This window comes from Hemitrygon akajei, chromosome 1 (assembly GCF_048418815.1).
Source record: "Hemitrygon akajei chromosome 1, sHemAka1.3, whole genome shotgun sequence".
In the NCBI taxonomy this organism is placed as follows: Eukaryota; Metazoa; Chordata; class Chondrichthyes; order Myliobatiformes; family Dasyatidae; genus Hemitrygon; species Hemitrygon akajei.
In genome coordinates, this window is record NC_133124.1 from 210,735,023 (window position 1) to 210,747,683 (window position 12,661).

Below are 12,661 nucleotides of genomic sequence, written 5' to 3' on the forward strand. Positions count from 1 at the left end.
TAAGAGTTTCAGCATCTGTAGTACCCCTTGTGTCTATGAGTTTCCCATATATTAGAGAAATAGAACATGAGAATGGCCCTGCAGTCTACTGAGTCACACCGACCATCAACCACTCATTTACTAATTCTGTAGTAATCTCACTCTTTATTTATTTCATTGAGATCCAGTGCGGAATGGGCCTACCAACACAGACTCAAGGCTATAATTGCTGCCAAAGGTGCATCTACCAAAACGTGGAATAAGCCCTTCTGGGCCTTTGACCTGCACCACCCAGCAACCCCCAATTTAACCCCAGCATAATCACAGGGCAATTTACAATGATCAATTAACCTACCAACCGGTCGGTATGTCTTCGGACTGTGGGAGTAAACCACAGCACCCGAAGGAAACATATGCATTACCTGTGAGAACGTACAAATTCCTTACAGGCAGCGATGAGAATTGAACCCAGGTTGCCTGAATTGTAAAGTGCTGTGCTAACCACTACATTACTGGGCCACACTCACCATATCAACTAACCCCTGGATTCTATCGCTTGCTGATACACTTGGGATGATTCACAGTGGCTAACTAATCTACTAACCTTTACACTTTTAAGATGTGGGAAGACTAGTGACAGTTTAGAAACTCTTAGATAGGCACATGGATGATAGAAAAATGGAGGGTTATGTGGGGGGGGGGAGGGTTAGATTGATCTTAGAGTAGGTTAAAAGGTTAAAAGGCCAGCACAACATCATAGGCTAAAGGGCCTGTACTGTGCTTTAACAGGCTATGTTCTAAGTTCTAAACTGGAGCATCCTTAGAGAATGAGAAAACTGCACACAAACAGCCCCAAAGTTAGCATTGAATCCAGGTCTTCTGCTCCGTGAAGCAGTGACTCTACCAGCTGTGCCACTGTGTCGTGCTAAGTGACACTGGGTTAACTGACCTGTACTTGTCTGTTTCCCTGTTTTGTTCTTGAATAAGAATCATGCATTGGTGGTTCGCTAATCCAGTAGATCTTTTACAAAGTTTGGGAATTATGGAAGCTGATAACTGATGCATCCAATATCTTGCAGTCAATTCTTTATATCCATGAGGATGCCAGCCAGTAGGTTCAGGGATCTAGTCAGCTTTTAATTGCCCAAGGATTGGTTTAAGTTCCTCCCATTCTTTTGCCCCTAGCTTTCCTACTATTAATAGAGAGCTCTAACTGACTTCTAAAATGAAGTTGCAGATAAAAGATTTGTTCAAAGTCTCCTTTTTCTTAATTTCATATCTGGGATCCCAATGTTTAATTTGGATGTTTTTCCCTTTCATCCATTTCTGTAAAGTTTGAATAGTGTATACTATCAATGAGAGGTGCCTTTGTTCCTTAGAGGTCAGCCCCTAATGGCACTTACCTTTGTCCGCGCATCAATCTGAGCTTCACGATCCAGCAGGAACCTAACCATATTTGTGTTCCCTCTTCGGGAAGCAATGTGTAGTGCTGTGATTCCATTCTGAACACAATGAAGAAAAAAATATATTTAAAAAAAAGGTAGGGTTATAGAGTCAGACAGCCCTTCTGCTCTCCATTGTCTATGCCAACAATGGAGAGGTTCATGAAAATGATCCTGGGAATGATAGGGTTAAGTATGAGGATCGTTTGATGGTTCTGGGCCTGTACGCTCTGGAGTTTAGAGAATGAGGGGGATGTCTTAGTGAAATCAGTCAGATATTGAAAGACCTAGATAGAGAGGACATGCAGAAGATGTTTCCATTAGTAGGTGAGTCTACAGCTTCAGAATAGAGAGACACCCCTTTAGAACAGAGATAAAGGAGAATTTCTTTAGCCAGAGGGTGGTGAATTTGTGGAATTCATTGCCACAGATAGCTGTGGAGGTTAAGCCATTGGATATATTTAAAGCAGAGGTTGATTGGGAGTACTCTTAGTCAGGGCAACAAAGGTTACAGAGAGAAGGTGGGAGAATAGGGTTGAGAGGGATAGTAAATCAACCATGACTGAATGGCGGATCAGACTCAATAGGCCCAATGGCCTAATTCTGCTCCAATGACTTATGGTCTTATGAGGAGAAAACCTTGGCAACAGGAATTATGGACATGAATTTAAATTATATCGCCACGTTGCCCAGTTTTGAACTCTCTCCTGGTAGTAATGAAGGATCCACAACTGTTTGCAATGCATTTCCCACTTCTACACAAGCCTCACCACCTCAAACCACCCCCCACCCACCCCAATCACATACAATGGCTGAGAAACTGTGGAGTGATGCCAGAGCTGAAGACATGAAATGGGTGCCAGGGTGTTGCACCTAATTAACAGTGCAGACATAAGTCTCTGCCAATCACACAAGGGTGTTCATCACCCGGGTCAGGAACAGCCTGGGATGCTTTGCTTATTCAGGTAGGAGGTTTTACACTCCACATCCAAAACTACAATGTACAGGTACAGATGGGGGTGAGAGATGCTCTTTAAAGGAACCACAGAGATTCGGTAAGTTTGTGGAAACACTCAAATGGAATTGGATCAGGGACAGACCCTGTAGCTCTATTGAAGGTGTGATAAGGATTTGCACAAGCCAGCTCTTCGTTCAATGAACAAGATGGCTCCTCCATCAGAGCTGTGTGAACTTCCATCCCAGGAGGTTTTCTTAAAATAATAACATTCACCCTTGTTGACAAATTGTGAATGGTGTCACACACTCGACCAGATTCACAGTTTTAACTGTTTTCTGTGCTATTATGAACTGCAGAAAGGTGCTTTGGTCTGAAGCAACCACACACTCTCCGGAGGTGCAGATGGTTCACAACGTCAGGCTAGTCTTTCCTTGCCACGGGGACTAGTAAAGGCTTTGGCACTGGATGCCAAGGTTTCCCTGGATGTAGAATTTTTTTTGAAGATTAGCACTATTTGTCAGATTAAACATTGCAACAGAGTGAAATGCGTTTTTTGCTTCAACAACCAACACAGTCCAAGGCGTTCTTCCAGCACCAACATAGCATGCCCACAACCGTGCGTCTGGAATGTGGGAGGAAACCGGGGCACCCAGAGGAAACCCGCGTCATCACAGGCAGAATGTTCAACTCATTACAAACAGCGATGGGAATTGAATCCTCATAGCTGGCACTGTAAAATATTGTGCTACCCAATATGTAGACAAAGAAGGGCAGCGGCCAGGGAGGGGGAGGGGTGGTGGTGGGGCAGTGAGAAGTCCGAGGAATACCACACAGACAGCAGAGACGCAAACCTCCTACTAGGACCTACCTTGGGAGTAAAGTTGACGTTGGCCCCTCTGGTCAGCAGCATGTGAGCTACGTTCAGATTCTCATAGTGTGCTGCGATGTGGAGCGGAGTGAAGCCAGTCTGAAATGAGAACGGAGAGCAGGTCTCAATACCTTGTGAGGCTGCAGGAGCAGAGACACCCCAGTCATTACTGATGTCTGCCAGAGCAAAGCATTAGAGCAAATATCTGTGTTCAATTAGACGTAATGGCCCATTAGCCTCACCCATCTTTTCCACAGTGCACTCTTATCTGTAATAGAGTGTAGACCTGGCATCAAAGAAGCAGCTATATGGGCTCCTGTGGATCCTGTGGGATGCTAATGGTCCAGGCAAACCACAAGGAATGCAGAAATCAGAAAAGATTTCCACATTGGAGTGTTGTCAACACCAACAATAATTTCGAGTGACTGACTGTGGTGATCATGGGTGCATTTCTGCTATTGTTCTTGCCTAAAGACCTTCAACAAGGACAGAGCCTCTGAATAATTTCTTAAAGGCCCCCCACACAAAACGCTGGAGGAACTCAGCAGGTCAGGTGGCATCTATGAAGAGGAATAAACAGTCGGCGTTTCAGGCCAAGACCACACTTTTTGTGTGTGTTCCTCAAGATTTCAAGACATCCCCCTCATTCCTCAAGAAACTCTTGTGTTTTTGCTCTTTCTTAAAGGCCATCAACACTCAACAAGCAACATAATAAATGCCACACACAATTCTTAAAGACTTACACACACACACACACACACACACACACACACACACACACACACACACACACACACACACACACACACACACACACACACACACACACACACACACACACACACACACACACACACACACACACACACACACTCAATCAGAACCAGGTTTCTATATATATATATATATAAAATAAAAATAATACAAAAGTAGTAAGGAGGTGTTCATGGGTCCAATGTCCATTCAGAAATTGGACGGCAGAGGTGAAGAAGCTGTTCCTGAATCATTGAGTGTGTGTCTTCAGGCTCCTGAACATACCTCGTCCCTAATGGTAACAATGAGAAGAAGGCACATCCTGGGTGATGGGGGTCTTTAATGACGGATGTGCCTTTTTGTGGCATTGCTCCTTAAAGATGTCCTGGATACTAGCGCCCATGATGGAGCTGACTAAGTTCATAACTTTCTGCAGCTTCTTTCGATCCTGTGCAGTAGTTCCCGCGCCCCCCCCCCCCCATACCAGACAGTGATGCAGCCAGTTAGAATACTCTGCAGATTCTACATCTGTAGAAATTTGTGAGTGTCTTTGGAGTACAACACCGGAATAAGTCCTTTGTCCCGTGGTTTTATGCCAAGTTAATTAAGGGAATGACGTCTAATTTTTTTAGTCTCCATATGGTCCATATTCATGTGCCTGTCTAAACACCACAGTCATATCTGCCTCTACCATGTGCTACAGTCACACCTTCCAGGCACCCACCAGTCTCTGTTAAAAAAAACTTGCCCAGCACATCTCCTTTGAAATTTCTCCTGTCACTTTAAATGTAGGCCTTTTCGTATTGGGGTTAGTTAGCCCAGCCCTTTGCTTAATCGTCCATTAACACACCAGAATGCCATTGTACTCTGGAAGTACAAATGAAGACCACAATGCCCCTCCCCACTACACTTCACATGGCCTTCCTCACTTCCTTGACTTGTAGCCCAGTTCTAAAAAAAAATCCCCATCAATTCCCAAAGTGCAAGCTTCAGGAAACCAGGATTGGGTAACACCATTCCTAACTCTTACCCTGCCGCTGCAGATAAACTTAGAACCTGATTTATTTGATTTGTTTAGAGATACAGTACAGTAACAGATTCATCCAGCTCACAAAGCCACACTGCCCAATTATGTCCCTGTCACCTATCAACCTACTGATTTGTACATCTTTGGAATGTGGGAGGAAACCGGAGAACCCAGAGGAAACCCACACAGTAATGGGCAGAATGTGCAAACCCTTCACAGATAGCAGCTTTGGTGGAGGAGAAGATGTACATGCCAGCAGGTGATAGGTAAAGGCCAGGTGAGGGGCAAGGAGTACAAGAGGATAAGTGATAGGTGAGACCAGGTGAGAGGGAAGGAGTACAAGAGGACAAGTGATAGGTGAGACCAGGTGAGGGGCAAGGAGTACAAGTAGGCAAGTGATAGGTAAGGCCAGGTGTGGGGTGAGAGGGTACAAGCTGAGTCTGTAGCTCTGCAAGTTATTTTAGTGCACACTGTTGGATGAGGATCTAAATTGCCATTTTTCTTGTACACTTTCTTTATGCTTGCTTCAGGTAATCACAAGTTTGTAAATGTTCAGTGAGTTTTTAGTAATTTGTTGTGTAGCCGGTTCTGTATTATTTGCAGATCCTTTGTAGAGTTGAGCAAACTGACTGTCTCAAGGCTGCTCTTATCAAGGAATTTCCTTATCTGTCTGGTTTGAGTTAGTTTTCAGTATAAGGTGAATGCCCTAGTTGGGGAGTCTTTCATTGGTTCTGGTTCTGGTTATTATTCTATATATTTATTAAGTATGTCCACAAGAAAATGAATCTCGGGTTGTATATGGTGATATATATGCACTTTGATAATGAATTTACTTTGAACTTTCAACACAACTTCCTTGTTCCTACCTTTTCGACTTTCTTCTGTTCTTAGAGTAGACTGAACTGGTTACTTTTTCTTTATTGTTATGACTGTGTAATAAAATGGCTATAACCACAAGATTTATGCCTCATTCTCGACTTCTGAAGAACTCTCTGGCCAATATTATCTCCATATCCAACAACACTAAGTCCTTTTTAAATGAGTATTTCTATAATACTGTGCAAAAGTCTTAGGCACATACAGTATATATAGCTAGGGTGCCTAAGTCTTTTTGCCCAATACTGTATTTGTCAACATGGAGCGGAGAGCGAGTTTGTAAGTCTGGAGGGAGCAAAGGATGTTGGGTATGGTGAAGATGGAATGACATGGGAGGAGTGTGGGACAGGTGGCATAGAAGGAGTGCCGGGGCGGGTGTGGTAGTGTGGGTGCAGAGACACCAGGCAAGGTCAATTAATTCCAAACAATTGGTTTATTGGTTATTACAGAACGTCTCTCTGGTGCTTCCCACTCCCTCCACTCTCCCTTCTTCTTTTCCTAACCATGATTCCCCTCTCCCTGCCCCATTCCCACTCTCAGTCCACAACAGAGTCAGTCCGTATCAGAATCAGGTTTATATGTCATGAAATTTGTTTGTTTTTTTTTGCGGCTGCAGTACAGTGCAATACATAAAATTACTACAATACTGTGTGAAGGTCTCAGGTACCATAGACACCTAAGACTTTTGCGCAGCACTGCTCCTCTACAACCTGTCTGACAGTGGGTTCCAGACACATGCTATGTGCCGGAGGAACTTAGCATTCAGGCAGCGTCTACGGAAAGGGATAAGTAGTGGCCGTTTCTGGATGAGACCCTTCATCAGGACAGGCACACATTTACCTTGGACAGCACGTCAGGGTTGGGGTCGTTCTGCAGGAGGACAGCTGCAGTCCGGGTGTCATCGTTCCGTGCAGCGATGTGCAAGGCCGGCAGGCACACCTTCCCCTTCGTCCCGTGGCTTATCAGGTGAGCCACCACGTTCTCGTGCCCCTGCTGCAGCGCAACCGCCAAGGGTGTGAATCCATCCTGGGGCAACACAGAAACGAACCATCAGACCGCCGAGGTGCTAGTTCATACAGAGAAACATGCATAAGTTCCATTGTCTTGTTAGTCTCCCCTCTCGTCGTGTGACACCTCTCTGCCCCTTTATTGGGGTGGGGGGAGGAGAGGGAGAGAGGAAGAGGAAGAGAGAGAGAGAGAAAGAGAGAGTGATATGTTAATTATCAGGTGAACGATTAGTTTGTTTAGTACTGCAGACCATGGTCTCTCTTGGGAGCTTTGTTATTGCTTGCTTGGTGGGTGGAGGCTGCTGAGGTAAGTGGGGGGGGGTAGGTCAATGCTTTGTTGCTGCTTGTGCATGGGAGGGAAGGGAATAGGGGGCTTCTGGAGTTTTAATATTTTCACTCTCACTCATTCTTTGAGGTACTCTTCATTTTCATGGATGTCTGAGAAGAACAAGAATTTCACGTTGTATATTGTATACATTCTCTTGATATTAAATGGAGCAATTGAACTGTTGAACTAATGAACAATGCAAGGGAAAGGGAAATGCATTGTCTATCACTGATGTCTTTGACCACATGATATAGGAGCAGACGTAAGACATTTGGCCCAACTATTCTGATCTGCCATTCAATCAAGGCTGATTTATTTTCCCTCTCAACCCCATTCTTCTGCCTTCTTGCCTGTAACCTTCAATGAATTTATAAACCGAAAACCCCTCACCCTCTGCTTTACCCAATGACTTGGCCTCTATAGCCATCTGTGGCAATGAATTCCACAGGTTCACCACCTTCCGGCTAAATAAATTCCTTCTCATCTCTGTTCTAATGGGACATCCTTCTGTTCTGAGGCTGTGCCCTGTGGTCATAGGCTCTCCCACTAAAGGAAACATCCTCTCCATTTACACTTTATCTAGGTCTTTCAACATTCAGTAGGCTTAAATGAGATCTTCCCCTTCATTCTTCTAAACTCCACTGAGTACATGCACAGAGGACTCATATGTTTCTCATTAATCCTTTCATTCCCGATATCATTCTTGCAAACGTCCTCTGGACCCTCTCCAATACCAGCACATCCTTTCTTAGACATAGTGCTCGCAATACTCCAAGTGTGGTCTGAACAATGTTTTCTAAAATCTCAGCATTATGTCCTTGCTTTTATATTCCAGTCCACTCAAAATTAATGTACCATTGCTTTTGCTGATATTCAATTCTTTCAAACAGAAACCATCTTCATATTGGTACGGTAATAGTCATATACAGCAGAGCAGCAGGCCCATTGGCCTAACTCACCCATGCCAACCAAGATGTCTATCTGAGCTCGTCTCATTTGGTCCATGTCCCTCTGAAACTATCCTATCTATAGTCCTGATCAAAACACACAAAATACTGGAGGAATTCAGCAAACCTGGTAGCTTCCATGGATGAGAATAAACAGTCGGGCCAACACCCTTCATCAGGACTGGGATGGATTGGAGCAGAAGTCAGAATAAGAAGGCACGGGAAGATGGAAATGAGAAGGTTGTGTCTTGTGTCCTGATGCAGGATTCGATCCAAAGCATAGGGAAAGGTTGAAAAGGTTAGGGCTTCATTCCCTGGAGAAAAGGTGAAGGTGGGGAGACCCTATACAAATTAATGACGGGGAGCGATAGAATGCAGACTTTTCCCCCTCAGGTTGTGTGAGGCTAGAACTAGAGACAGTAGATTTAGGGTGAAAGGTAAAATATTTAAGGGATACTTGAGGGGGAAACTTCTTCACTCAGGGGGTGGTGCGAGTGAGGAAGGAGCTGACAACAGATGTAGTGAATGTGGGGTCGATTGCAACAGTTAAGAGGAATTTGGATAGGTACATGTATGTGAGGGGTATGGAGGGCTGTGGTCTGGTCCGGGTAGATGGGATTAGGGAGAAAAACAGGTTGGTAGGGTCATTAAATGAGCTGACGGGCCCGTTTCAATGTGGTAGTGCTCCATGACTCTCTAATTCTTCCCCTTCCATCACTTGGTGACTGTGACCCTTCACCTTACCTACACCATTCATTGTTTTTAAAACTCTAAATGCTCACCTTCAGCCTTCTGGGCTCCAGGGAAAAAGTTCCAGCCTATCCAGCCTCCTCATGTCCCTGTCGCCTCCTTGTGAATCTTTTCTGCATCCTTTCCAGCTTAGTAACATAGCCTTAAAGTGGGGGTGGAGAGGGGTGGAAAATTTGCAAAGGACCTGAGGGGAAACTTTTTCATGCAGAGGAGGGCCAGTATTTGGAATGAGCTGGCAGAGAAAGTGGTTGAGGCAGATACATTAACAAGATTTAAAAGATATTTGTAAATATCCATGAATAAGAAAGGTTGAAACATCGAAAATCAACTTTACTTGCCACATACAGTACTGTGCGAAAGTCTTATTTATATAGCTAGGGTACATAAGACTTTTACAAAGTACTGTATTTGTCAATGGGAGGTGGAGAGCGAGTTTGTAAATCTGGCAGGAGCAAAGGATGTTGGGAATTATGAGGGTGGAGAGCCGCGGGAGGGGTGTGGGGTAGGTGGCAGAGAAGGAGTGGCATGTTTGAGGGAGGGGGGAGTGGTTGGCACAGGTGCAAACACATCTAGTCCTGTATCATCAGGCAAGGACATTTGATTCCAAACAATTGGCTTATTGATCATTACAGAATGTTTCTCTGGTGCCTCCCACTCCTTACCCTTCTCCCAACCATGATTCCCCTCTCCCTGCCCCCTTCCCACTTGCCACCCACAAAAGAGACCCATATCAGAATCAGGTTTATCATCACTCACATATGTCATGAAATTTGTTTTGTTTTGAGGCAGCAGTACAGTGCAATATATAAAATCACTACAGTACTGTGCAAAAGTCTTAGGCACCCTGGTTATATATATATATATGCCTAAGGCTTTTGCACAGTGCTCTGTATTTATGTGTATCAGGAATTTGCTGTGGGTGTTGGTGTGACATGCAAAACCAACAACATTCAGCTATTCCGAAAAATAAAGAACTATATAAAAATAAGTTAGAGGTTAAAGTATGGAATTGAATAAAATGTACATAAATACAAAAATAATGGCATGTATTTATAATGTAACCAGCATTGCAAACAGTGGTTTAAGCTGTTTACAGTGTAGTGCAGTGACTGAGGTAACAGATAGAGGGGGGTGGGGAGCTAACTAGAGTGGTTGATCAGATGAGCTGCCTGGGGAGAGAAACTTTTAAGATGGTGTTAAGTTTTAATTTTATTAGACCCCGAGCACTTTCCAGACAGTGCTTTTGGAAAAGGCAGCTTGCAGGGCGGGAGATGTATTTTTAAAATGTCTGTTGTTAGTAAATCTGACTCAACCATTTTCTTGGCAGATAGATGTAACCAATGCAAGTAAATGGGATTAGCTCAGATGGGAAACCTGATTGTGAAAGACAGAGAGGCAAGGGGCCTGTCTCTCTGCTGTATAACTCCATGACTCTAAGATGTTGGAGGAGGTAAAGGTCCCTTTGTGTCAGGTTCCTGGTACCCACCCTCAGACTGGGTACCAAGCTCAGTACAGACCTTTTTCCCAAGGCAAGGGCAAGACTATCTATGAATGGAGCATCTGGACTTGCCTCGGTTGCAGTATTTTGGTTGGCGCCATTTTCAAGAAGAAACTTCACAACCTCCAGGTGGTTCTCCTGTGCTGCCATGTAAAGTGGAGTGAATCCTTTCTGTGTGGACACAAACAGTACAGAAAACATCAGGTATGCAACCGAACTGCTAAATTAATCATCCCCTTACTCTTATACAGTGGCAACTAGTCATCTGTTCATTATTATCAGCTCCATTTCATTGCCAGCCATACACTCATTCATTTTTGGAAGATGTGTAGCTTGGGTGGTTGATGGTTGGGTTCAGTTATTCTCTGATCTTGGCAATTTGTTTGCATACACCACATGAGGAGACATTGTCAGTGTGATGTTGGTTGTGGTGTGTCCTCCAAATGCTTGGCCTTTATAGACTTTTCAATCATCTGATTCAACATCATTCCAGAAACTCAAACGTGATGTGCGGGGGGAAATCTCACTGTTGATTGGCTGTGTGGTGAACTTTGTGGATCATGAACATCAGCTGGTTGTAAAGTGACATGACCAACTCTCCCTAGTCTCTACCCATGAAGATCGAGGGGGGCTCAAATTCGACTGGGCATCAGTGAAATTCATGGCGCAAGCGAACGAGTGGCATGGAAGATAATTCCTGGAAGCATGGTTTTCCACAAACAGTTCTGAGAAACAAACACATAGACCCCGATATGAGCTGATGCGGGCAAAATTCCAGACCACAATGCGTGAAGTTCTTCACACAGCCAATCAGCAACGGGATTTCCACCCCACATCACAATTGGGTTTTTGGAATGACACTGAATCAGATGATTGAAAAGTCTATAAAGGCCATGCATTCAGAGGACACACCACAACCAACAGCACATTGACGACGTCTCCTTGCATGGCGGCAAAACGTTTGCAAGTAAATTGCCAAGATTCAACTCAAATTGGCAATTCAGCCCAAACATTCATTCCTCTTACGCCATGTGCGAACTTTACATTATCCACTCCAGTTGAATTGTCCACCACTAAATACTGTGTACAGGGCATGCCTAGCAGCTGAAACTTCACTTGGATGACACTGAACAACAAAGATTCCTTGTTTTTCAAGAACAAAATGTGGCAGCTGTTAATGCCCAGTGCACAGAAGCTCACTGTATCATGGTACTGAACCTGGTAGAGGTGTTGCCTCAAAGCACCTGTAACCTGACTTCAGATTATAGAACATTACAGCACAGTACAGGCCCTTTGGCCCACAATGCTGTATTGTTGTATTGACTGATGTATATCACTTATTGATTTATTTATTATTATTATTTCTTCTTGTATCTGCACAGTTTGTTATCTTCTACACTCTAGTTGAATGCCTCAATTGGGCGGTCTTTCATTGATTCTGTTATGATTATCATCCTATAGATTTATTGAGTATGCCCACAAGGAAATGACTTTCAGGGTTGTGTATGGTGACATATATGTACTTTGATAACAAGTTTATTTTGAACTTTGACATTAACCTACTCTGAGATCAATCTAACCCTTCCTTCCTACATAGCATTCCATTTCTTTATCTATTTATTGATGTATCTATTCATTAATTAATTGAGATACAGCATGGAATAGGCCCTTTCAGCCCTTCGAGCCACGTTGCCCAGCAACCGCCTGATTAAACCCTTGCCTAATCAATGGACAACTTACAATGACCAATTAACCTACCAGCTGTGGGAGGAATCTGGGACTCCCAGAGTGAACACATGGTCACTGAGAGAATATACAAACTCCTTACAGGTAGGGGTGGGAATTGAACCCGGGTCACTGGTACCGTAAAGCATTGTGCCGACCAGTATGCTACAATGATTTTAGATGATCTTTCTATCATCCTTGCGCTTAGCTAAGAGTTTCTTAAATACCCCTAATACATCTGCGTCTACCATCACCCCTTGGCAAGGTGTTCCATGCAAACGTAACTCACTATATAAAAAAAACTTACCTCTGACATCTCCCAGTGCTTTCCTCCAAGCATCTCAAAATTATGCCCCATTGTATTAGCCATTTCTGCCCTGGAAGAGGTCTTTGGCTGCTCACTTGATCTATGCCTCTTTTCATCTTGTACACCTCTATCAAGTCACCTCTCGTCCTCCTTCTCTCCAAAGAGAAAAGCCCTAGCCTGCTCAACCTATCCCGAT

The 12,661-nt window shown here is 44.0% G+C and overlaps 1 protein-coding gene across 15 annotated transcripts in view; it reads right to left on the bottom strand.

Moving 5' to 3' along the window:
* LOC140735009 (ankyrin-1-like) overlaps positions 1-12,661 on the bottom strand; it is a 454,172-nt gene that overhangs the window by 164,582 nt on the left and 276,929 nt on the right. For all 15 annotated transcript variants that reach the window (XM_073059891.1, XM_073059868.1, XM_073059867.1 and 12 more), the window contains exons 5-8: positions 10,506-10,604; positions 6,744-6,929; positions 3,248-3,346; positions 1,383-1,481 (exon numbers count right to left, since the gene is read on the bottom strand). In XM_073059891.1, coding sequence (XP_072915992.1) covers positions 1,383-1,481; positions 3,248-3,346; positions 6,744-6,929; positions 10,506-10,604 — 483 coding nt within the window. The remainder of the gene's footprint in view (positions 1-1,382; positions 1,482-3,247; positions 3,347-6,743; positions 6,930-10,505; positions 10,605-12,661) is intronic.